Below are 27,568 nucleotides of genomic sequence, written 5' to 3'. Positions count from 1 at the left end.
GTGACAAAAAACCTCACTCTTGAATCAGTAACCTCTCCCCAGCACCCTCCCCAACACTTTCAGGAGATGAGTATATAGAGTGGGGACCAGGAGGAAGGAACCTCTGTAACCCAGAAGTGGCTACAGTGTTGAACTTTGAGCTTCTCTAAGGAGGGCTGGCTATCTGGCTGAGCTGCCAATTACTCCTATCTTTCAGAAATTGACAGCTGAGGTATTTGGTCTTGGTTTCCCACTGAAGATGAATGTGTGGAATCACTGCAGGGCAGAAGAAATTAAATTTTGAATATTAATGCCTGATCTTTTAAGTCATCTGACTAAAAACAGAAGAGTGATCGTAAGCCCAACCCTAGGTATCAATGTATTATGGCCAGCAAGGAGTTAAGAAGCTTTGTCTATTCAGCAGTCATAATTGAATGTGTAGTTTGCAAGCCTGCCAAATTGCTAAACCTAGATTTCTCATATTAGATAATGTGTAATAAAAGACAGCTGTTGCCAGCATATGCTGTGAATTGCACACCAGTTCCTCATTCATGATTTTTGGTGCCATCACTACAACCCTTAGAAAAGGCTCTGGCTGGGAGGGCTGTCTGGGGAACATAGACCCCACTGGTCAGATCCTTGAATAAGGCTGCTCGCCCTAGGGAAAGGGGTGCAGGAAAGACTTTTTTTTTTTTTTTTCAAAATGCAAAACCCTTGATAAGACCTTAGACACACTTCATTTCACTTTAGGCAGGTAGTTTGGTGTGTGAGCTAGTTTCGAACCCTGGGAACATTCCTTTCCACATCACCTGACTCTGACAGCCCAGATCAAAAACAAGTAGGCTTTGTGTCAAGACGTGGCACGTGTCAGAGAATTTGACGGTACTTAATTTATTTAAATTGTTTTTTGTTTAAGTGTTAGGTGCTTGAAACTGCCTCTTAGCTAATACAGAATGGAAACTAATTTGTAATTTGACTTAATCTGACTTTTGGTGTTGCTGATAACCCAAATCAGTCAGTCCACAGGAATTGAAAATCTGCTATGCTTCTCATGTTGTGCTAGACACATATTTTCATCTTTAACTAGTCAATTAGCTAGATAGAAAGGTTAGAAGTAGAGTGATGGGGGAAATATCTATAGAGGCTTCAGGTCTGTCCCGTGGTTTAAAAGATTTTACATTTGAATCTATCCAGAATGACTTTTGATTCAAAAGACAGATTGGGTGAAATCTTGAAGTTCCTAATAGATGCATTGATTTCTGGCATACTAAAAGGGTATTTAAAATTGACAAGGCTCAAAATTTTACTAATAATTTATTAATTATTGCCACCATTCATCCACTTAGCAGCTATGTACTATGGCACTACTATCTTTATTTTCTGTTGGTACTTTGTCTACATTTCTTGTTTTGGATTGAATTTTTTTTTTGTTCTTGTCTGTTTTCTTTCATTTAAAATTTTTTGATTTTTAAAATTTGTATTTATTTAGTTGATGTATAATCACACATACTCATGGTATACATAGTGATGTTTTCATACATAGAATGTACAGTGATCAGATCAGAGTAATTAGCATATCCATCATCTCCCTCACACAATGATCATTTCTTCGTTTTGGGACTGTTGAATATCCTCCTTCTAGCAATTTGAAACTAGTACATGATATACTATTGTTAACTATAGTTAGCCTACAGTATAGAGCACTAGAACTTATTCTTCCTATCTAGCTGTAATTTTGTATCCTTTAACAAATGTGTCCCTATCCATTTCTTCCCCCAACCCTTCCCAGCCTCTAGTATCCTCTGTTCTACTTTTTACTTCTATGAGATCAACTTTTTTTAGCTTCCACATATGAGTGAGAACATGTGGTGTTTAACTTTCTATTCCTGGCTTATCTCACTTAACATAATGTCTTCCAGTTCAATCCATGTTGCTGTGAATGACAGGATTTCATTCTTTTTTATGGCTGAATTGTATTCCATGGTGTATATATACCACATTTTCTTTATCCATTCATCTGTTGTTGGACACCTAGGCTGATGCCATCTCTTGGCTATTGTGAATAGTGCTGTAATAAACATGGGAGTACAGATGTCTCTTTGATATAATGATTTCCTTTCCTTTGGATGAATTCCCAGTAGTGGGATTGCAGGATCATATGGTAGTTCTATTTGTAGTTGTTTGAGGGACCTCCATACTGTTCTCCATAGTGGCTGTACTAATTTACATTCCCACTAACAGTGTATGAGAGTTCCCTTTTCTCCTTATCCTCACCAGCATTTATTATTTATTGTCATTTTGATAATAGCTATCCTAACTGGTGTGAGATGATTCCTCATTGTGGTTTTAATTTCCATTACCCCAATGATGAGTGATATTGAGCATTTTTTTCATATATTTGTTAGTCATTTGTATGTCTTCTTTCTCTTTCTTTCTTTTTTCTTTTTTTTTTTTTTGAGGTGGAGTCTCACTCTGTCACCAGGCTGGAGTGCAATGGCATGATCTTGGCTCACTGCAATCTCCACTGCCCGGGTTGAAGCAATTCTTCCAACTCAGCTTCCCGAGTATCTGGGATTACAGGCACCTGCCATCATGCCTGGCTAATTTTTGTATTTTTGTAGGGACGGGGTTTCACCATGTTGGCCAGGCTGGTCTTGAACTCCTGACCTCAGTTGATCCACCCTTCTCGGCCTCCCAAAGTGCTGGGATTACAGGTGTGAGCCACCACGCCCAGTCTTGTATGTCTTCCTTTGAGGAATGTCTGTTCAGATCATTTGCCCATTTTTAATTTTTCTTTTCGTTGAGGTATTTTAGTTCATTATATATTCTGGATATATAAATGAGTAGTTTGCAAATATTTCCTTCCATTCCACAGGTGGTCTTTTCACTCTGTTGATTGTTTGCTGTGCAGAATCTTTTTAGTTTAATATAATCCCATTAGTTTGTTTTTGCTTTCGTTGCCTGTTTTTTGAAGGTCTTATTCATAAAATTTTTTCCCAATCCAATATGCTGAAGCATTTCCCCTATGTTTTCTTCCAGTAGTTTTATTGTCTCAGGTTTTATATGAAGGTTTTGATCCATTTACTCATTTTCAGTTGATTTCTGTATAGAGTGAGAGGTATGGTCTACTTTTTTTCTTCTGCATATGGATATACAGTTGTCTGTTTTCTTTCATTTTTAAATCTTGCTACATATTTAAGATTTTTAAATTTTACTTTATGTATTTTAGTGATTATCCTTGAGTTTTTCCTATGATATTGAATTTAATAAAGGACAATGTTGAAGACTATCTTTACATATTTCTCCTGAACTTGAATATTTAACTTGGCTCTTCAACCACCTCAGTTGCTTCCATTTTCGTTTAGTAGTTTATTTATTTTTATCTATTTCTCTATTTTTAAGTTTCCATTCTATTCCAGGCCCTGTGCTGGGCATTGGGGCAGAAAGTAAAACACATAACATTCCCCAAGAGGTCCAAATCACACAGATGATTATGTACAGATGTGAAGTATTTGATCCAGTATGCATTTCACATAAATATATACATATATGTATACATCTATATGTGTATATAGCTCTCTCTATATGGATATATGAATAATATGATGAATACTGATAGGAAGAGTAATACTTTAAAAATATAAGCCCTTATTTATGGAGGTATAAGAAACTTTTATAAAAAGAATAAAAAAGCCCTACTTATCATTATATAATTTGATGTAAGGGTGGAAAACAAGCAGCTGAAGATAATAAAAATAGATTAAGAAAATATGAGTACAATATAAGGGAGAGACTGAAAATGCTTGGAAATATCAAGTTTTTGGCTCTCTTCTGCAGGGAGGCCCACTAACACAGATGAATAGTCCCTATCCTTGGTAACGGTACATACGAGGTCCAAAATCAGGTTACAACAAATCATACCGATCCTTGTAGGCATTCCACAGTTAGTGCTTATAAATTGAAAAGAGATACTTTTTAGCAAGACTACAGAATCTTTTTGGGTCTGAGCAATTTATTTCAGTCTCCATTGTGATATAAGTGAGTTGAAGCCCAGAACTAACAAAAGAGGAAAATATAATTAATTTACAGCAAATTGGTAAGAAGAGATCACCTCTCCATTACATTAAGTTTATGGACTGGTGGCTGAATTCTTAACACTGGTCCATTCCAGGAAATTTGTGAAAATGCTGGCATTTGGTACCTGGTAATTCAAAATTCCTACAGTGGTGTAGGCTTCACTCCTAATGAATGTCTTAATAAGCATTTCATTTGTGTAACTTGTCACATAAGCATTAATATCTCCTACATATTTTCCCTCTTCTAGTTTTCGTCCTTTACTTATTTTATTTTGCTTTGTCTGGACTGACTGTGCATTGATCTCTTGATACTTTATGTGTTCATTTATATATGACAACCATTTCAGGTTGACAATTAAAAACCATGGGTTAGCTAGTAGCTTATGTTTTGGGCCCTTGAACCAACACTTGAGAATAGGGCTAATAAACATTCCCTGAACAAAGAAACAAACTAACCAAAAAAACACAAAAACCTGCTGCAATTTTCCTAAAAAATAAGTTGTCACCTTTTGTTGATGCTGCTTCTGTTTACAGTGGCAGAATGTGTCCTGAAAGCTTATGTTTCTATGATCTTTTCCGAAAGTGCAGAGGAATGAAGGTGATATTATTTATACCATTGATACTGTTCTGAGGTTTCTTTCCTTTCTTGGCTGGAAATTTCACGTTAGTCTTCCAAAACTATTACAAAAATAAATCATAAGCAGAAATGAGGTTTTGAGTTCCTGGTTTTACCTGAATTGTGTGTGTGAGTTGGTTGTTTAGAGATTATTTTATCCTACTAAAAACAGTAACGTATTGAATTATTATAGTAAACACAGTCATTTCATCATCATCTCCAAAAACTATAAAGTATTTGGGTTTCATATGCCATTCTACGTATGCTGTTTTTCTTTGGATTTCAGTGTGATTACAAATTGCTATGGTTAATCTTTCAGAGGCTGTTTTAAATACAGACCAGAGAGGAAATTCTCTTTGGAAGCTTTGGAGTTTTGCCACATTATTTTAACTCTTTTGCCACGTTGTATTACTATCTAAACCTCTTTCAATCTTTTAATTGGAATGCCTAGAATCCTGTCTCCCTACTCTCGTCTGCTATCACTAGAGAATGTAGAGAATGGAAATGGCTGCCTTTATGCAACAATTTCCCAGGAGCTGGGCCAAAGAAGGTGGTAAAGAACAGGTTGTGTGTGTGTGTGTGTGTGTCTGTGTGTGTGTGTGTGTGAGAGAGAGAGAGAGAGAGAGAGAGAAAGACAGAGAGAGAGAGATTTAGAACATTTTACAGTGTATCTTGAAGACCCTGGGATAACTATATGCTTTTTGTGTTTTTCAGCTTGCTTTGACCAGATCAAGTTCTTTAAGTGACTTTTCCTGGTCTCAAAGGTAAAGAGATTGAATTATTTTTTGTCTCTCCAAAAATATTTAGGAACATAGCTCTCCAGACTGTTTTTTTCTCTCCCTTTCTCTCTCTCACGCACACACACAGACGCACACACACAGACACACACACAGAATCTTACATACTACAATTTACATAAATGTCAGTTATTTTTAATTGTGACAGTTATTTTTAATGATAAATCTGTGCCAAATGTGATACTTTAATTTTCATGCAGTTTCTTTTTTATACATTTTTATTGCAGAAAGCTTGTTACTGTGGAGAAGCAGGATAATGAAACATTTGGATTTGAAATTCAGGTGGGCAGTTTTCACATTTTCTAGACTTCCAAGGAAGAAAGTGGCATTGGTAGTGTCATGTTATGTGCAAAGAAAAAATGAAGTTAGGATTAGAGAATGATGGAGTCTATGACTTTTATTCAGTGTGTGGCTGTTTTGGGGGTAGTTTTTCACTGTGTTGAGTACCATTAAGGAAAGAAAACATTGAAGATGATAACAAAACCTCTGCAATATGCTCAGCAGTTTGTGCTTAGTTGCTTCAGTCTTCCCTTAAGTCCCAGACTGATCAGAAATGGTTGGTATCAGCTAGGTCTTAGATAAGAGAGTGAAATACATTTTACAGATGTGTACTTCATATATTTGCATTTTGAATGTGTTTTGCATAATCATATTGTTATACTGTATATCAGATTTTAAGTATTTACTTTGGCATTCAAGAGACACTCGAAAGACTATACATCTGTGTATATGGAATGCATATATTCATGGATAGCTCCTGGTACATTCTGCTACTAAAGAGTTCATATTGTACATAATGAGAAATTTGTAGCTTTTTTTCCTAATGACAATGCTTTATAATTGTTATTTGAAACACTTGAGAACATTTGGCTCTACTTGCAGATTGCCTCATGCTGTAGGAAATTTTTAAGTCTTTATAAGTTTCAGCATAATTGCCTAAGAATTTCATTGCTTATTTGCTGTCTGCTTTTTCATGAGCACATTTGTAAAATGGGTGAGGTAGGTCAAATGAAGTCTAACCCAATTAAGTGCAACAGTAGTAGCTTAAGCATTTCTGTCTTTTTTTTTCCATAGTACGTTTGCATGTCTTTTGGATGTGTTTTGCATAATCATATTCTTACACTCTATATCAGATTTTAGATCTTAGCTTTACTGCTGCTTTCAGAAAACTTTGGTGTGATATCAGCCCCACAATTGGAAAGTCAGTGTTTATTTTAAGATTAGGAACAGGAAACTGCTAAGAAAAACATGTTTTATGAGTAAAGAAACAAAATGGAACTTTAGCTGCAATGAAGACAGAGAAGGCACTTTGAAAAGAGGATCACTTCTACTTTCCTAACTCTTGTACTTTTAAATTTGGTGAAATCTGTAATTCACCACAGTAATTGGTGAAATCTATTAGGTTTTAGAAGCATAGTACTTCCTCTTATTCGCCAGTCATATGAACTACTCCCTATTCTGTTGTAGAGACACTGCTTTTTGTCACTGCTTCTTTTTAAAGGAGAATTATCCTCAAGGATATGCAGCAGTGGCTACTGAAAACAGGATAAATGACTACTCACCTTTCTTTATTTTTCTTACACTGCCATAATAATGTCACTACTTTCTTAAGTTTTTCTCCCATACCATAAACACTTATTCTCCATGGAGCAAGAGTCAAAACTATATCAGGCCACAACACCACTGAACCTTTGTAGATCAACATGAACTAATGGCACCTCCAAATGGCAGCATGTAGGTGTTATCTCAGTGATGCAGGAACCCACACTCCTGTAAATTCCCTTTGGTATATGCTCTCCATTGTCAAATACACACCATAATCTATTCCCTAATACTCATCAGATTTGCAGCAGTCAACAAATAGGAGACATGCTTCTGGGAACTTTTTGAAAATCAGATAGAACCTCATGTACCCATATTGTGCATGCAGTGTGAGTACATGTTTGGGATGTGGCCTACTAGAGGAATGACACTTTGGAAGAGACCAGATCCATGGTTCTCCATGGGAGCTAGTTTTATGCTGCTTATGAGACTCGTGCAGCCTGATAGGAATGCAGACTTTGGACTCACGCACACCTGAATTCATATCCTCCTAATGCCTTATGGGGTCCTTAGGAGTTTTAAATGAAACAATACATGCAATGTACCTAGTGATGTGCCTTACCAATAGAAGATCCACAAATGACAGGTGTTAGAATGAATGTCATTGGGCATGTGAAAGGACAATGAGATCTTCATGTCTCTAAGAAACGCAGGTGATCGTTGTGTCACTGATCCCTTAATGGGAGCTAGAAGACTGGGTAAGAGAGAGAAGTATACGATTAATACTTTCTGTAGCTTTGGGGTTTCTGTTTTTTTTCTATTTCTAACTACCATATTTTACACCCAATGTGAACATATAGGGAGGTGCCAGCTACATAAATCAACATGTTTCCACTGCACTGTACTCACTTTGATCTCTGGGAATGGAGGGTAGGGTCTCACTGCTAATGAGAATTGTTAGAACAGTGGTTTCCCAAAGGAGTGTCAGTTATATATTTTATTCATGTACCACATGAACTACATCAGTCTTTCATCTCCAGAAGGGTCTAGGCTATACTGAGAAGACCCCTGGCAGGAAAGCTGTTAATGAAGTTTCTGACATAGATGGGAACGTAGTGCATGATCTTTTAAAGTCCCTTCTACCTTTAAGATATGGGGATTCTAAGTGCCTTACAGATTAAATAGAAGTCCTTTAGAGGTGAACAGACCCAAGTTTCTAGAAGTTGCTTGCATGTGGCTGACTTGTGGTGCCTCAAGGATTATTGAATAAGAAAGAATGAACATCAGACATCAATTTTTTCACAAGGAAGTACTACTTTAATGTAGCTTAATTTTAGGAATCAGATGTTTGAAAGACGTACTCTACTCAGAACACTGATTTTGCTTCTAAGTGGAACTAGACTTCATAATTTAAATGTGTGAAAAAAAGAAAATTATATTTGTTATAGGTCATTGGGACACTATATCTAGCAAACATTTATTCAGTGTTTTGGTACAATTAAAAATAAAAAAACCCACCACCACCAAACTACTTGTGCCTAATTGAGGCAAGAGTCAAAGCTTAACTTTTTCTAATTTAGTTGGGTGACTAATGAACCGGTGAGGATTCAGGACAGGCATACCAGAGGGTGCTCAGAAATGAAGGTAATTGAGTCAATTATAGTACTTTTGAATAAATGCAGGGCAGATTGTCATTATGTGCAGAACTCTGATTTAAAATAATCATTGTTGGCATGTCTCCTTGCTGCATGTGTACAATTTCATACTCCTATAATGAGTGTTTTAGCTTGGGAGAACCACTTAGGGATTTTTCTCATTGCACTTGGCCATCGTTGTTTTATCCCATTGGGAAATGAGAAACTCAATTTTTAAAAATAAATATGTGATCGTGACAGCATCAGGTGATATCTTGGGCTTGAAAATATAAAATCTTCAGCCACTCTCATTTCACTTTCTTTCTCATGACAGATGTCTTTATGAATGGAGTTGGCTACAGATTGTCTGGTAGAATTGCAAAATTGATACCTTGATTCAGTTTATGGTGGAAATCCTTTGTCCTTTGAACTTACCTATTATACTGCTTAATGATAATTGACATCATTTTAAATTTTGGCAAATAGATGTTGAGGTTGTTAAATAGTAACTATATATCACCTTAATTTTTACAGTCTTACAGGCCCCAGAATCAGAATGCCTGCTCCTCGGAAATGTTCACTTTGATATGCAAAATACAGGAGGACAGCCCAGCTCACTGTGCTGGCCTGCAAGCTGGTAACTTAAATTTTTGCTTATGTTAGGAATCATTTAAATGGAAAGAAAATAAAATGTTTTGAGAGTGAAGGTCAGGATGTAATTGTTGCTTTGAGTTTTCTTAGTTCCTTTATGTTTTTAAGACTTGGAGCTGCTTGTTTCATTTGCATGTCAGGAGGGATTATTTAACTAACCAACATAACACTCATTTTTCTTGGCATCTCCCAGGTGATGTCCTTGCAAATATCAATGGTGTGAGCACAGAAGGTTTTACCCACAAACAAGTCGTTGACCTGATCAGATCGTCCGGAAACCTGCTAACGTAACTATCTGTCTAGTTCCCGTGGGGCTTCAAAATGTTATGTTTTCTCATAACGCCTGATGAGTGAATAAATAGGCCTTTTGTTCAGCATTACAAGACAGAGTGAGGCAGTGCACCGGAGCTTTAGAGTGGGATACAAACATTATCAGTTCCTTTTGTTTCTCAAGATTCCTCACACTTGAACATACTGTCAACATCTGAAGTCAGAGGACATCAATAGCCCAAACGTCTGTGTGGGAAGGATGGCCTTTAAAAATGTATTTTTTTAATGTCAAATTCAATTAAACTGGCACACATTCTCTTTAAACTGGGAAGAACTGATCCAATTTTCATGGTTGATATAATTCTGTAGCTAAAACAAATAAAAGGTCAGAAGGGCTGAGTTTTTCATCTTATGTGACAAGCCACCTGTTGTTCTCTTCTAGTGTTCCATTTGGAAGGAAGAATAGTCTGTTCAACCCTCCCCACCCTGAAACACACATACTCACACCACATGTTCCAAATATTCCAAAGTCTTTTTTTTTTTGGGACTGAGTCTCGGTCTGTCGCCCTGGATGGAGTGCAGTGGCGCGATCGATCTCCGCTTACTGCAAGCTCCGCCTCCCGGGTTCACGCCATTCTCCTGCCTCAGCCTCCCGAGTAACTGGGACTACAGGTGCCCGCCACCACGCCCGGCTAATTTTTTGTATTTTTAGTACAGACGGGGTTTCATTGTGTTAGCCAGGATGGTCTCAATCTCCTGACCTCGTGATCCACCCGCCTCCGCCTCCCAAAGTGCTGGGATTACAGGTGTGAGCCACCGCGCCCGGCCCCAAACTTCTTGATAGAACACTGGCTTTCCCAATTAGAGGTTGGACTGATTTTTCTACCATAACAATACTAGCACCTGATAAAATCTTACTAGGATAGTTAAATGATGAAATTCGCTCATTCATTATTGAGCAAATACAGTTTCCAGCTCTGTGATAGGCTCAGGAGAGACCAAGATAAAGACTCTCTTAGTACCTTAATAATTATGGAAGGAAATGGCTCAGAAAAGCCTGAAATTTAAGTAATGTTTATATTTCAGTTATTGGTAACTACTATGAGAAAAGTGCAAAATAGCAATGGCCTGTCATGCTGGTAAGAAGGCTGCTAGTTTGGCTTAGATGTGTAAAGTGGTCTTTTCTGGGGAGGTGATATTGGAGTTGAGATCTAAGTGAAGAGAAGAATGGTCAAATGAGCTCCGCATAAGAGCACTTCAGGCAAAGAGAGAGGTCTCTGAGTGCTCAAAATGGGCTTGGCATGTACAAGGGAAAGAGAAAAAGACAGTATAATTGGTAGTTGATGGATTAGAGAGAGCATAATAAGAAATGAAGCCAGAGAGTTGGCCTGGGGGCAGACCATGGATCTCTTTGGTCATGCCAACAAGTTTGGGTTTTATTCTGATTGAGGTGGGTCCTATATTGTCTCATTTATTCTTCACAGCCACCCATGAGGTTAATTTTATTCCTATTTATAGATGAAGTGCCTGAAGCTTAGAGAGGGCTTAGTTAAGGTCACATAACTGGTAAGTGATAGGGCTGGGGTTTGACCACCTGCTCTGGATGCCAGGATCTGTCCTTTTCAGCTACAGCTGCTCCTTGGAAGCTGCCAGTAGAAAATCTGCTGGATGCTCTTCAGTGATTCTGGTCTAAAACTTCAAAGGATGCTTTGGGTGTTTGTGAGAGCAGATTTGAAAGACAGTGGTGGTAACGAATTGGGTCCAACTCTATAGGTCCTGTGAGTTCAGGGTAAAGGATGAGGCGCTCTTGTTCTAGAGAACCCTGGATCCAAAGGAGAGGAACCGTGCAGAGTCTGAGGGGAACTGCTGGTAGGCAGAGTCAGAAAGCATGCTCCACGTGGGTGAAGAGGGTAGACCACAGGTAAATAGGGGTGGTAGATGGAGGTAACTGTTGGAAATCCAGGAAAATGGGAGACAGTCTGTACAAATACTGAGGAAAATGGCCAAATCAATGGTTGCAGTTTTGCCCATACACATCTATTGCTTCAGCAGGTCAAACTGACATTCAATCCCAATGAAACAGATTCATATGGTTTCCCACTATTTCTCAGAGAGTCAAGATCACCTTAAGGAGAAAACAGACAGCATTTGGCTTGCTACCAACTGATATTCCCTGGCACGATGCTATTAGAAATAGAGGAAAACTGATCTCCACATTTAATGCTTTTACCATGCCTTGAAAAATTCCTTGCATCTTTATAGAGGTACAGCTTAATTACAAGAAGGAACTTGAACCAACACTTTAAAAATTGGTGTGTGATTCACAAATGAAATTTTTAAGTCATATTCAGTTGATGATTTAGTAGTCAAAATAAAAGCCTTTAACTTGAACACACAGAAAAATCAAATCACTCAGAATGGAACAAGCATTTTATTTTTAGAAATGTGTGTGGTGTAGGAAGAACAGAACACTGGTAAGTCGATAATTCTAGGATTAGAGTTTGTAAACTGAATGTTTTGAGATGAAAGAATCATATGAAGGTTATTATCTCATAGTAGTTGTACTTCTGTTTCTTCTAGTACCAAAATTATAAGGAGATTTACAGAGGCAAAGGCTCCTAGAATCCTATGGAGGAAAGGATTTATCCCTCTTTCAAGAAGTAGCATGTTAATTCCATGGTTGTGAAAGCCCCTAGTGCCTATTGTTTCTGTTGTTGTGCCCCTTGTGTTCAGCATGGTTTCTAGACTCTGGTACATAGTAGATCCCCAATAAATATTTACCAAATGAGTGAGGTCATTCAGCCCATCCCCACAAGAACAGATTCTAGTAGAGAGCAGCCATCATTGTCACGTAGTGACTTCTATAAAATAAGCTATAGTTTACAAATTAACTAGGATCCTTTCTTTTAGCCACCTTCTCAAGGGGAGTTTTCCCCTATTTCTTTCTCTGAATGTTATCAGAAGATTTGGCTTTGGTCCAGCTACTCGAAGTGCCATGAGAACTGTAACATTTATATTTCGTTTTTAGTATAGTATGTGCTCAAAGTGTAGTACTCTGTAGTATAGTACTTATTTAAATGAATCACTGATGTTACTCACTCCCCACCTTCCTCTTCTTTTTTTTTTTTTTTTCTTAAAACAGGATAGAGACTCTTAATGGAACAATGATTCTGAAAAGAACAGAGCTTGAAGCAAAGCTGCAGGTTTTAAAGGTAATTTAATTTAATGCAGCGAGGCACATTTTTCATCCTTGAATGTGTGAGTGGTAAAATAAAGATCTATTTGAGGAACTGAGATAGCCCTTGAAAAAGAAATGTCGTGATGAGTCTAAACTGCTGAATTATCAAGAGCCGCACAATTACCTTTGGAGGAATATCAAATTCTGCAAACCAGTGTAAATCACTTTCTTCCTTCCTCCTTCTGTGTGTCTATGAGGCTCAGAAAGGCAACAGGAAGGCACACCACTTGAAGAACTCTTCATTAGTGCACCTGTGATCTCTATTGATTTACATTTTGTTTGGAATTAAAACGAAAAAGGTCATTATTTTCCCAAGTGTGTTGGAGCGCCTGGGTTTTTCACTTTTTCCATGTCCTCTTTTGGTGTCCTTCTCTTCTGCCTCATCCTTAAAACAAAAACCTTATCCGTCTAATCCTGTGACTGTCCTTGAATCTGCTTTCATTGGCAAATACACTAGCAACTTCAAAGGAGGAAGAAATTAGCATCCAAGAGATAGTAAATAATGCAGGAGGTCCAGTGAAAATTCCCTGGGAAGGCTTTTTGAGGATTTTAAAAATCTCAGTTTTCTGGGCTGATGAGGGTCTCCTAAGCCATGAAGTCCAGACCCTCACTCATGCATCTGAGTCATAGTTCTAAAGACTTCTTTCTCTGTTTGTCTCAGTGACCTCTGCATCCCAATCTCCCCCTTGCAGAGCAACCAGGTAGCCAATCTGAGCAGAGATTGTAGTTTACTATAGGCAGGTTGCTTACTTCAGCTTTGTTTAGAAATAGCTGCCATTTGTTAGTTTTCTTCATGAAATATGTGCTTATTAATTATTGAGCCCAAGAGAGTGGATTTTATTTTGTATCTTTTTCTTCCTCCACATCCAATTCATCAACAAGTCTTGCTTTCTTCATCAACATTGGTTTGGATACTCTTGCCACTGTGCTTATCTCTGTGCTTTGTTGAATCAATTTATAAAATTCCTTGAAAAAACCTCTGCTCAAATTTTGATAGGAATTGAATTGTATTTATAAAATAAATGACAGCAATTAAAATCTTTATGGCTTTCACTTTTCTCACTTTGAATTCAGGATCTCAATCTTTTTATTCAGATCTTTTATGGACTTCAAAAATATTTTGTAATTATCTTCCTATATTTTTACATATCATTTATTTTATTCATTCTTGTTTACTTCCTCATTGTTCTTGCTATATTAATCCTTTAAATTTTCAGCCACTTATTGCTAATGATTTTGTTTAAATTAAAAAAATCCGGTTTTGTTGAACTCCCTTTATTCTAATAATAATTTTTATAGATTTCCTTATATTTTCTGTATAGATTTCTTATCATTTGCGGATAATAAAATTGTTTGCCCCTTTAGCTCAATTATTGAAACTAATTTATTTTTCCTCTCCTATAGCATTGGCTAGGATCATCAATATACTGTAAATAATGATAATCTTATTGTTGACCTTAAAGAAAACATTTCTAACATTTTTGTTGCTGTGTTTTTATGAGGGGTAAACAGTGCTTCATATTGTACTTGAATTTAAAGTTAATTTGTTTTTGCAAAAGAAAGATAATCTCAGTGAACATCTTTTTAAAAAAGTTTAACTTTTTCACCTCTTCTTAGAAAAAAGAAATACTGAAAACAAGAATGAAAAATAGGGCTATATTCTATGGAATAAAGTACTAACTTGCACAAATCATTATTTGATGCCTTTAAGCAATTTCTATTCTTTGCATGTTTTTGCCTTAAGTTTTAATGTACGTACTTACCAATGTATGAATTTTTCAGTATCTCCATCCTCTTCCAGAACATCATGAGCACCATACAATGTTTCAAATGCCCATTTAAGACCCTATATTCCTTATTATACTTACTTTAGAGAATTTGTATCAATTTTTTAAAGTACAAAATACAGATTTTTGTTCTATAGCTGGTAGTGAAGAAATACACCAACTTGTTCCTTTTGATATGTTTGCTGTTGTTTGTTGCATTGTACTCCTTACCTCTAGGTTTACTTTCTTTCTTGCTATAGTACTTCCTTCTGTGGGGATAAGTAGATTTTTGTGGAAAAATGTTTTTATTTCACTGCTACTATTGGAAGAGAGTTTTGATAGGTAATTGAATTATTCTAAGTAGGTGTTTAGCTCCCTTAGCACTTTGAATATATTACTCCTTTAATATTTTTGTTTATGAGAGAGCTCCTAATTATTTTTGGCAGGTAATCTATATTTTCTGCCAAAGCTTTTTAACATTTTTCCTTTTCCTTTAAGTCCTTAATTCATCCAGAATAAATTTTTGTATATATTATGAGGTATGGGGAAAATTCCAATTTAATTTTTTTCCATATGAATAATCAGTTCTTCCAGTACCATTTATTTTGTAATCCCCCTTTCCCTTTCAACTGACTTGCAGTAAAACCTCTATTTTTAAGCAAGTTCCACATATGCATGGATTTGCTTATAGGCTTTCTAATATGATCCATGGGTCAATTTGTTTATCCCAAACTGTTTATAATGAATCTTGATATCACATTGGGCACAATTATTCTTGGTCCTTTGATCATCTATATAAATTACAAAATCAGATTATATGTAAATAAGTGTTGGTGTTTTGATTGATATCAAATTTTATTTATCTATTTTTGGAGACAGGGTCTCGCTCTATTGCCCTTGCTGGAGTGCAGCAACGTGATCATAGCTTACTATAGTCTCAAACTCTGGGCTCAAGCAGTTCTTCTATCTCAGCCTCCTGAATTGCTGGGATTACAGGCCTAAGCCACCATTCCTGGCTCTTATCACACATTATATATATATATATATAATTATATATATATCAATAATATATATATCAGTTTGAGGAAACAACATCATATGGTACTCTGTTTTTTTGTTGATAGATGATCTTACCATTTTTTGTTGTTTTCTTTAAAGTCTTTCAATAAAGTTATAATTTTATGCATATAGATCTTATACATCTTCTGTTAGACTTAGTCCTCTGTACCTTATGTTTTTTGTTCTTATTATCATTTCTTTACAAAAACTAATGCTTTGATTGATGTTAATAGACATGTGAAATAAATTTTTCTGTGCTGTTACTATATTCAAACACTTTGCTAAATTATAGAATAGTAATATCTATTCTAATAACTCATGAATTATCTGTAGATTATTTTGGATTTACTGTAGAGATAATAACTATCTGTTATGAATGAGTTTTGGTTCTTTTTCTTACTTTGCTTCACAGCTTAGGAGCTACCATACAACAAAGAATAGAAATTATGGTTGTAGGCATCCTTGTTTTATTCTTGATTTTAAAGCAAATTCTTCCTAATTTCTTTTCCACTAGGAATGAGCTATCTTTCAGATTAAGGAGACTCCCTTCTATATGAAATTTGCTGGTAGTGTTTATAGTGCTTGTATATTAAACTTTATCAAATACTTTTTTCTGCATCTGTTAAGCTGGTCTTCTCATTTATTCATTTGAAAAAATTCTGTCAATATGTGAATGAAATTTAAATATATTCGAATATAAAGCTACCATTTCATTTCTATGATAAGCCCAACCTGGCTTATCCTTGAAATTTATAATTTGTAAATGTAATTTCAGGTTTGATTTGCTAATATTGTATTTAGGATTTTGAAAGAGTTTCATTTTTCAGGTAGACTGGCCTGTAATTTTATTTTCTTAGATTATCTTTTTAAGTTTTGGTATCAAGTTTACTAGACTCTTAGCATGACCTGAGGACTGTTTTCCTCTTCTTATTTTCTGGCAGAATTTTAATAATACCATCTGAATCATCTTGTTTTAGGATTCTTTTTTGATGGGAATACTGTTAATGTACTCTTTCAATTTCTTTATTAGTTGTGAGACTACTCAGGATTTCTGTTTTTTTTAAAGACAGTTTTAGTGACTTATGTTTTTGTTAACAAAGTTTTTAAATTTATTAACTGAGTTGACAGTAAAATATTATTCTGATGTTTTAAATTTTTGTCAAAAATTGTTTGAGTGTGCTCCCATTTTTTTCTTGCATCTTGCACCACTTTTTATGCTTCTTTTTTTTTCTTGATAACTCTTTCTCTACGGGATTTTCTATTTTTGGATCTTCTAGAAAACCAGTATTTGTGGCCATCTTTAATCCTTTTTCTGGTTGCTTTAAGATATTCTTTTGTCCTTATTGATCTATGGTTTTACTATAATGCAGTTAGTTCTGGATTCATTTCTAAATTTATACTATGTAGATCTTATAGTGCTCTTTCTGTTTGAAGACTTTCTTTAGCTTTGGAAAACTATCAACTCAATCTTTTTGGAATATACCTTCTACATCACTTCTGTATTATCTTCTGGAGTTCATATTAGACATAGTTTCTTGATTTATCTTTCATGCTTCCTAATGACAATTTCCTAAGTCTTTATTTATATTTTTGTGTTATATTCTTTCTGAATTCTTTAGTAACATCTCCAGAAATGTTCTTACTAGCTGTTCTGTATAGAATGTGTTCTTTCTATTGAGTTATAAAAATTACTTTCTTATTATCTTGTAGTTCTTTTCGTGTCTATCTGTTCTTGTTTTTTCATATCAAATTTCTTGTTCTTATAAACATTGATCTTATTTATCTCTCAGAGGATTATAAAAATTCTTATTTTAAAGTCTTTTTTGGACACTTTTCTTTTTTTTTTTTTTTTGAGACAGAGTTTTGCCCTTGTCACCAAGGCTGGAGTACAGTGGCATGACCTCGGCTCACTGCAACTTCCACCTCCCGGGTTCAAGGGATTCTCCTGCCTCAGCCTCCTGAGTAGCTGGGATTACAGGTGCCTGCCACCATGCCCGGCTAATTTTTTGTATTTTTAGTAGAGACGGGATTTTCACCATGTAGGGCAGGCTGGTCGCGAACTCCTGCCCTCAGGTGATCCGCTCGCCTAGGCCTCCCAGAGTGCTGGGATTACAGGTGTGAGCCACCACACCTGGCCTTGAACACTTTTCTATTTTCATTTTGTTTAGAGAGAATCTATGCACAAATTATCAATTTTATTATCTTTTTTATCATTAAACATCTGTGAGTGTTTGGGGGTTTAGATTGCCTACCTCTCTTGCATGGCATATAGCCTCTCCCTTCAGCACAATGTGATAATTGGATGCTTGCCCCCACTTAGCACTTCAAGGCTACCAATCCAGAGCCAGGTCTGGGGGCTTCCATGCCTTCCCTGAAGACTCAGTGAGCTGTTTGCTTAGGTATTCCTGCCTTTCAACATACAAGCTCTACATGAGCCATAGCCAGCAGCATCAGCTTTTCTTAGCCTCCTTTCCCAATGATGGAGCTTCAGCCAATGTTTTCTTCTGAAGCAGAAAACCTGGCTCAGACCCGTGTTTCAGATAGGTGTGTTTAAACCATACATTGCCATAGAATTTATTTCTGCTTCTCTATATCCAGAAGACTTTAAGTTTCATTCTGCTTTCTATCTTGCATGTCTGTCCTGTTTCTAATCTTGAAATTATGAGATTCCGTTTATCTCTTGAGCCAAAAATGTCTTGGTCTGACCCATAGCCAAGGTCAGGCTGGTTTCCCCTCCACACAATGACATTTACTTTGTGTATCCTGTGTAAGTGAGCATTCTTTCCCTCAAAGACTCTTCATTATGCCAGGGGCTCTTCTTTGGAAACAGTGGTCCTTTCTGATCCACATTTTCAGGGATTCCCTTTCTTCTGACCTATGATTCAAATGTTCAACATGAAAACAGCACATCCAATGGGCTAGCTGGGAAAGCTAGTTTGTAATCTACTTCTGCTATTTACCGGGTTTGTAGTGCTTGGGAAATATTTTGTTACATTGAATATTCATTTTCGAATCTGTAACTTTTTAGGGAAGTTATGAAAATTAAATATCATGTTATCAGTAAAAACACCATTTAAGTACTAAAGTGCCATGGAAGTGTTCAGCTGTATGTCCCCTGTAGATTGAAAGCACTGGAAACTTCTTTGGAACCAATGTGTGATAGGTGAGAGTTGTTTTAGGAAGCCATTATTTTCACGTATTCATTCAACCACTATTTACTGAGCAGCTGCTATGTAGCTGGCACTGAACTAGGCACAGTGAAGTAATGCTGCCCAGTGGGGTTAGATCTCACTTGTGCTTTAATTCTCATCTAATGAGAGCTCAGATATGTCCAAATAAACAATTGTGATGTCAGTAACACAGGCAGAAACAGACCAAAAGGAAAATAGGGAAGCTTGGTTACAGTTGAAAAACCCTTAGTCACTTTGACACATCTGCTCTTTACACTGGTATTTTCTTGGTTTAAGTGATGACGTACTGAAATGACTGGGCCAAATCAACAAATCAGATATTGCAAAACCAGTATTTTTCCAAAAATTGACTATATATATAAAGTCAGCCAGTGCTGACTTCGTATTTTTAGATAGTAGGTGCAGAAATATAACTTCCTCTTCTTTCTGTCTCTAGTTTTTACTGTTGACCTATCCCTATACTCCTCCACTGGACTCTAGTCTCTTGTAGTTAATAAATCTCTTTAAGAAAGATGAAAAGAGGTTGGTATGTATGCCAGGTACTTGCTAGCCTTATACTCCCTATGTCCCTAATTTTGACCTTCATATAACCACAGATTTATACAGTTAAAAGCTGGGAATAAGGCAGCATAGCAGTCCTTTTTTTTTTTTTTTTTTCAGGCAGGGTCTCACCCTATTGCCCATGCTGGAGTGCAATAGCATGATCATAGCTCACTGTAGCCTCAACCTCCCGGGCTTAAGTGATCCTCCTACATCGGCCTGTTTTTTAAAAAAATTATTTATTTTTGAGACAAAGTTTTGCTCTTGTTGCCCAGGGTAGAGTACAATTGCACCATCTCAGCTCACCACAACCTCTGCCTCCCAGGTTCAAGCGATTATCCTGCCTCAGCCTTCTGAGTACCTGAGATTACAGGTGCCTGCCATCACACCCGGTTAATTTTTGTGTTTTTAGTAGAGACGGGGTTTCGCCATGTTGGCCAGTCTGGTCTTGAACTCCTGACCTCAGGCGATCCACCTGCCTCAGCCTCCCAAAGTATTGGGATTACCGGTGTGAGCCACTGTGCCCAGCCTCCTCAGCCTCTTAATAACTGGTGTGCACCACCATACCCAGCTAATTAAAAAAAAAATTTGTAGAGATAAGGTCTCACTATGTTGCCCAGGCTTGTTTCAAACTCCTGGTCTCAAGCAATCCTCCCACTTCAACCTCCTAAAGTGCTGAGATTACAGGTGTAAGCCACTGCCCTCAGCCCTCAAAGCAGTATTATAGCTATTCTAGACTATATTACAGTACAGAAAGAACAAGAAGTTGACTGAGTCAAGCATTTGATTGATTTATTGCTCAATTTTATATTGGCAACCATAAGGGTTGCTGTTAAATGTTACTAGTATCAAGGTTTGGAAAATTCTGCCCAGTTATTGTTCAATCTTTGAAGACTGAGGAACAAGCCATGTTCCCCTTAAGCATTTAATGATGTTCTTGCAATTTTATTATTTTCTTTCCTTTAATCCTTCTCCAAATATACATTTTTTTCCTCTTCCTTTTTAGCCTTCATCTACTCCTTGAAGATTGCTTTGTGGCAAGGACTGCTTGTTTCAACTAGGCTGTCTTTCCTTTGGCCTAAGAGTCCACAGGCAAACCTGAGCTGTGCCCACTTGCTGGGCTTGCTATAGGGACCTGAACTGGCAAAGGAAGGGGAACAGTAGAGGATAAAGAATGGGAGACAGTGAGCCTATGGCTATGTCTTTTCAGATGCCTTCTGCCTGGTTTGTTTTAGATTGCCATTGCCTCAGTCCCCTCTGTGGGATAGGCCAGGACTTGTGTGCTGTCTTGACCCATGTGGCAGCTACTTAATTCCCACTGTGGGTCTCAGCTCTCGTGTGCTGGGGCAGCCAGAAGGGAAGCAGTTAAGAAGTTAGGGTGCTTAGCGGTGTTCTAAGTTTAGCCCACTAAGGAAGCATTTCAGATAGTTCTGTTCTCCTTTTTTTGTGTGGAAAATAAACAGCTGTCCAAGCCAGGCATGGTGCCTCACGCCTGTAATCCCAGCACTTTGGGAGGCTGAGGTAGGCGGATCACGAGGTCAGGAGTTCGAGATCAGCCTGGCCAGCATGGTGAAACCCTGTCTCTACTAAAAAGACAAAAATTTGGCCAGGCATGGTGGGGCGCGCCTGTAATCCCAGCTACTTGGGAGGCTGAGGCAGAAGAATTGCTTGAATCCGGGAGGTGGAGGTCTTCGGGCTTGTATGTTGATGATGATATTTATAGAGCATTAACTAAGTTCTAGTCACTGTTCTAAAAATTTTACATCTATTCACTCATCTAATCCTCATAACATTTCTAGGGTTTAGGCTCTATTATTGTCTTCATACTACAGATGTGGGAATCCTGGAATATAAATCCTTGCCTAAACAGCAAGTACGTTTTCACAAACCCAAATAATCTTTTTAAAATAATTTTTTAAATAAAAATATATTTTATTGTTTTTCTTGTTTTTTAAAAGAAAGCTTGTTGGTACTACTAGATTTTTTTTGAGGGCATAGTATTCTCAATTTCCTCCTTTTATACAGCAAAAATATTTTAAATGGATGAGATAGATTGGTAGTACTAGAAAGAAAGGTAAAAAATTTAATGACAAATCTCAACACCTAGAATTAAATTGCTAGCTTCACTGGGGTTTCCTAATAATAAAAACTTTTTTTTTTTTTTTTAAATCTCACAGCAAACCTTGAAACAAAAATGGGTGGAGTACAGATCTCTGCAGTTACAGGAACATCGTCTGCTTAATGGTAAATGCAATTTCCTGTTCAGAAACCACACTAACATTACTTCTTTCAGTATTTCTGCCTCAAAGTTGTTTTAAGATTATCATCATTATAAGAAAAATTTGTCTAGTGCTGGTCAAAGAAACGGGTCTGTGTTTCTTTGGCATGAGCTTTGGAATGGCTGTATTTGGAGGAGGGATAAGGCAAGTCAGATCCACTACTCCATATACTTGATGCAGATGCACATGCACACAGATGCACATGCCGAAAACAGGCACCTGGAGATTTTAGAAAATCATTGGGGAAGATTTCCTAACTTTCCTTCTACTTCAGTGAATGAATTACATTTCTGAAAACCATCACGGCTAAGGGACTGTATAGCTTTTAGAAACTATTAAAGCTGGAATGGTTGCACACTTATTGGGTAGAGCTCCTGTCTTTTGTTTAAATTGCATAAGTTGCATTTATGCAGAGAAATTCTTTTTCATGGCCCCCAAGACCAAGACATAAATGCGTAAGATTAATACAACAGTAAATGCATAGCTGTTGCCATTGAGTGCATTTTTAAGGGAAGGGTTGAGTTTAAAATGTGTTAATTTGCTATTTGTTGTATGATAGATGTAACCAAAGGAATGAACTTTTGTGTACAAATAATTCACTGAAACCACTACATGGGTGTGAAATATAGCTTATCTCTTCTTTAAATAGCACCAAGCTTAAGTCTGTAACCTAGAATATCTGCTAAAAGTGATAATCAATTTGTTCACCAAAAAAGATAACAATTTAATCCTTAACTAGTCACTAATTTATGGCTTAGAGTTCTGGTATGAACTTCTGTTTTTTTTTTTTTTTTTTAAATTGAAGTGTTTGAAACTTATGTACAAGTTACTTCTCTTTTTTATGTCTTCATTTAATATTTTAAAAAAATTCATAATAGTTCTTTTGGGTAGTGAAGTTTGTTAGAGAAGCAGAAATATTTAATACAAAAACTTCTTTATGGCCTTGTAAATTCAGCCACCTCCTCGCTTTCTTTAGACATGAGGGCTTTTTAGCCTCATTTCCATTTCTGGAGCATCCTGAATGGCCCAGTGAATATAAATTCTTGCTGTTCTATAGGAACAGCCTTGTATAGACAACATTGTTAGGTCAGGATCCTCATAAAGTCATTGTTGTACATATTTTTTGAGCAATTGAAGGGGTTCTGCTTTTTCTAGATGTATAGTAAACATCCAGGACATGTGATTCTATAAGGTAATTGCTCTCCAATCAAAAGAAATTCATCACTTATTGCAAGATGAAATGAAGTAGGTTGTGTTAGCAAAGAGGAAAGCATTATGACTAGTCACCGTGGGGCTGGCTGTACTCAACCTTGCAAATCATCTGAGAAAACAGTTTCTTTTTATATTATCAACCAAGGACAAAAGAGAGCAGCAGTAAAGATAATCAGTACAAAATAAAACCATTTCAGAGTGTGCAGTATTCTGTTATTTTTTCCGAAGCAGAGTCACTTACTGATTATGTTTTTCCAAGGCTGGTATTACAAGTTCTTTGTCTCTCTCTCTCTCTCTCTCACACACACACACACACACACACACACACACACACACAAGATACCAACCAACTCAGTTAGTGTGGAAGCAGGGAGGGTCATATTGGTATGTGATTAACATTAGAGTTTGAAGAGCCAGATGTACGTTGTTAAGGATCAATGAAAAAAATTTAGCCAAGCAGGTGAAATTCAATTTCTTAAAATAAATTATTACTTACTTGAGGACAAGGATGCTTTCTGGGTACAGTATCATTCCAGAGAATTTAAGTATTCCAAAAAGAAACTGGGAATATTGAGGTTGGAAGATACATTTGATTTCACAAATCCTTTCTTTAAGGAACACTTTTGAATTACCTGTTCCATAACTGTTTTCTATATACTTCAAATGATTTTATAATAATTTTAGAATTATTTTTAAAAGACAGTACCTAAGAATCAGAGAAACTACATGGAGAAAATCATGATAGTATTTCCCCAAGTGTATTCTATGGAACCCCATTTCTGTGAGAATTTTAATAAAAGGCTTCAGGGTTATTTAAATTTAAGAAATGATCATTTTGGAGATTCAGGTGTCACATTGGTAGACTGTCAGTTGGGCTGAACTGTTCTCATATGAAACATCTTGTTTAAATTTATTCTAATATTATAATTTTTGTGACCATGGAACCTTGGTCTATGAACAATAGTTCAGGAAACCCTACTATAAGGTTTATCAAATGGCCTCATAAACAGTTACTTATTCATGCATGCCAAAGCTCAGTGAAAAGTATTTTTCACCCTTACTCTTTCTCGTGTCATTCAAAGAGAAGTTTTGATGTAGTGTATTTATTTGTAGGGAGTGATGAACAGATCCATTTCACAGTAGACTTTGTTCTCTGTGCTCTAGGTGATGCAGCTAATTGCCCCAGTTTGGAAAACATGGACTTGGATGACTTGTCTTTGTTTGGACCCCTGCCTGGGCCAGGCCCAGCCCTTGTGGACCGGAATCGACTATCCAGTGAGAGCAGCTGTAAGAGCTGGCTGAGCTCCATGACGATGGACAGTGAAGATGGCTACCAGACGTGTGTGTCTGAGGACTCCAGCAAGGGTGCCTTCAGTCGGCAGACGAGCACAGATGATGAGTGCTTTATCCCCAAGGAGGGGGATGATTTTCTGAGGAGGTCATCTTCAAGGAGGAACCGGAGCATCAGTAACACCAGCAGCGGATCCATGTCTCCCTTGTGGGAGGGCAACTTATCAAGCATGTTTGGGACCCTGCCCCGGAAGAGCAGAAAGGGAAGTGTCCGAAAGCAACTCTTGAAATTTATCCCTGGCCTTCATCGTGCTGTGGAAGAGGAAGAAAGTCGCTTTTGACGGATTGTGGTGTCCTTTCAAATTAGCTTATTTCACAAATATCTCTAGACTCACCCGGATCCCAGCTTGGTGGGAAAGTGCAGAAGAATTGCAAAACTGACATCCCGTTTCACAGCAATAGTGACCTTTATTTAAATTGTTGTGTCATAGTTTTTGCTTCTTAAATCATTTTTCAACCTAAACAGCCAATTTCTAAGCAGACAGGGAAACTAAATATAAAGTTAATTAATATAACAAAGATGCAAGTGCCTGCTCATTCCAGTACTGTCTTTGAAAGCAAAACTAATATTTATTTTCTAGATTATCCCTGTGAATAATTGAGAACTTTTTGGAGTCAAGTATGAATAAAGGTGTGGCAGAATATAATAATCTGGACTGTTTTCTATAGGATAATTGGTGGGTTATAAAATCTTAGGTTTGCTTATGCCCAGTAGCTCCTGGGGAGGCTTAATAATAGGCAATTTTGAATTTTTTCAAACCTGTAATGGCTTGTAAACAAAGATGACCATCAGCCCTTTCTCACATCTATAGTGACAATAAAGCGGGAAGTATAAGATTTAATAGGAGGGGTAAAGGTTCATGAGAACCATGGAAAGATGTGGTCTGAGATGGGTGCTGCAAAGATCATAATAAAGTCGTTTTTATAGTCAGTCTAAACAAAATGGGTGGGGATGTCATGTTTTTTGCCTGATCCAACTTTTGTTCTGCCTGAACATTAATGGCAAGTCTAGAACTCTCCGAATCCTACAGCTTTGTAATTTTTTTTTCTACAAATGTCTAACATCCAAAACGTAAGAGATGGGAAAAGGACTTTCCTCCTGTAGTTTTTTTCATATTACTTCTCACTTTATATCATATATTCTAAATAGCTATCACCTCAGCAGTCTTTTGCCTATTGGTTATATTAGTATCACATTACTTCTAGCCTTTCAATTACTCCATGTTTTATTTAATATCCATTAAAGTCTATGAATTCTCTGTTCTGGTGGCACAGCTGTTCATTACCTATATTCTAGAATAGACAATCTGGACTATGTAATAAATAGTCCGCTGATTTTAAGTTCTCTCTCTCTCTCTCTCTCTGTGTATATGTGTGTGTGTGTGTGTGTGTGTGTGTGTGTGTGTGTTTGGGAGAAATAGAAACACTTCACTTTAAGTAGAGCTGCTAAATTTAAGTAAACTTCTGGTGAAGAAATGAGTTATTTTGAAATAAAAGAGGGTAGGGCAAGGAAGCATGTAAGATAAGAAAGAAATGATAAAGTATGAAAAGATTTCTAGTTGGGACTTGCCTTCTATTAACTCTTTGAACTGAGAAACATCCAGTGGCCTGTGCGTGAGAGTCACTCATATGAAAGGCAGAGTGTCACACCTTTCACAGAAATGATAGCAATACTGTCTACCATTTACTGAGTACCTAGTTGGCTAAAGACACTTTACGTATGATCCTCACAATTACTATATAGTAGGTGTTAGGCATACAGATAACAAGTCAGGAATTTGGATATGTTCTCAGGGTCACAAGGCTAGTCAGTGGCAGGGCTAAAATTGGAAGCCAGTTCTTCCTTGCTCTAGTCTATTCCGGATATCTTTTACTCTTTTGGTTCTGTTTAGTGATCATCACAGTACTTTTTATTCCACCCAACAGGAATACTTAAAATGTACAATTATAGATGCTGCATAGATAAGTGTATTTCTTTGGGTAAACAGGAAAACAAACATTTCTCTGTTCCTCATGCACAAGTTTCAGACATAGGTTCTTTAATAACTACATGATTAGCAATGCATTTATTTTCAACAAGAGCTTGCAAACCAGTTATGATTCAACAAGAGCTTGCAAACCAGTTACGATTCAACTGGTATTGCTCATTTCTCATCATAGTCTAGAATCATCCTGTTAAAGGTCTACTTATATGAATTCAGCATTTCTTGTTATCCTATTTCACAAAGTCCAGGGGAAGGAAACACCACATTTATTTGAGGAAAGGTGACTTTGAAATCCTCTACAAGGTGAAAAAATGCTTTGAGAACTACATAGAATGACATAGGTCATACGGGAAAGCAGACCATAGATCATTTGCTTTTCTTGTGACTCTAATACAGAAGTGTAATACTGCTGTATGACAGTAGACCTCAAACGCAAAAAAGGGGCAAGGAAGGGACAGAGCAAGCATCACTTTAGTTTGCGGTAAGAATTAGAGTCGAGGTATGTTCTGAGAATAAAGAAAAAAGTACTGGTTAACCAAAGTACAGGAAGGAAGGGTATGTCATGTTCTATATTTCACAAGCTGTAAGAAAATTAGCTTTTGTTTGGTAGAAATGTGGGTAAATTTCTCACAGTATAACTTTCAGACTAATTTATGACCTCAGTTGGGCTTTAGAAGAAACTTCTGGTGCATAGTGATTCACTCTGATATAATTTACTGGGAAAAAAATTGAAAAGTGTTTTTTTAACTTGAAAGTTCTCAAATATGTATTACTGGTGAATTCCATTAATTGACAACCTGTTATGAAAATGCATTTTTCTGGAAGGGCATTTGATAAACCAAATTTGAATCAAGTAGATTGGGAATTACTTTATCATGTGGCTGAAGAACACAACCATGACAAACAGATTAGTAATATATTTTTGGAAGTGAACTTTTATTTATGACTTTCTATCTTGTAATAATTTTATATCTTAAGTGCATGATACAGATAGCATTTAAAATCCCAGTTTGCACTGAAGAGATCAAACTTGGAAATAGTATGTGTGTCTTGATCACCAAAGTACAGACATTTTTGAATGTATACATACTAAAAATAGTAAGTAATATATAACTGTATTGAGCCCTTCAGATCATAAAAGTATTGTTATTTTATATCCATTTCCTTACATACCTATGGGCTACAAAATCAAAATTTGATGCCTTTATGAAATAAAGAATGCTATTTTTCAGTGTCAGGATTTTCTCTCTCTTTCTCTGTCTCTCTCTCCCTACATTTCTCTCTTCCATCAAGAAAAAATTGTTTTAAAAGCAGATTTTTTAAAAAAACTTGGGTGATTCTCAACATTTACTTCTTTGAGGACCTTAAAAGACACTACTTACT

The 27,568-nt window shown here is 36.7% G+C and overlaps 1 protein-coding gene across 1 annotated transcript in view; it reads left to right on the top strand.

The window, feature by feature from the left end:
- CYTIP (cytohesin 1 interacting protein) overlaps positions 1-25,459 on the top strand; it is a 29,421-nt gene extending 3,962 nt beyond the window's left edge. Inside the window, exons 2-8 of the mRNA XM_024243362.3 lie at positions 5,386-5,435; positions 5,696-5,750; positions 9,179-9,281; positions 9,489-9,582; positions 12,708-12,777; positions 21,537-21,603; positions 24,015-25,459. Coding sequence (XP_024099130.2) covers positions 5,386-5,435; positions 5,696-5,750; positions 9,179-9,281; positions 9,489-9,582; positions 12,708-12,777; positions 21,537-21,603; positions 24,015-24,481 — 906 coding nt within the window. The 3' untranslated portion in view covers positions 24,482-25,459. The remainder of the gene's footprint in view (positions 1-5,385; positions 5,436-5,695; positions 5,751-9,178; positions 9,282-9,488; positions 9,583-12,707; positions 12,778-21,536; positions 21,604-24,014) is intronic.
- The last annotated feature ends 2,109 nt before the right edge of the window (positions 25,460-27,568 follow it).

The sequence above is a fragment of the Pongo abelii genome, chromosome 11, assembly GCF_028885655.2.
Source record: "Pongo abelii isolate AG06213 chromosome 11, NHGRI_mPonAbe1-v2.0_pri, whole genome shotgun sequence".
Taxonomy (NCBI): Eukaryota; Metazoa; Chordata; class Mammalia; order Primates; family Hominidae; genus Pongo; species Pongo abelii.
The sequence above is the reverse complement of the archived record's forward strand: the minus strand, read 5'-3'. Positions and strand labels throughout refer to the sequence as shown.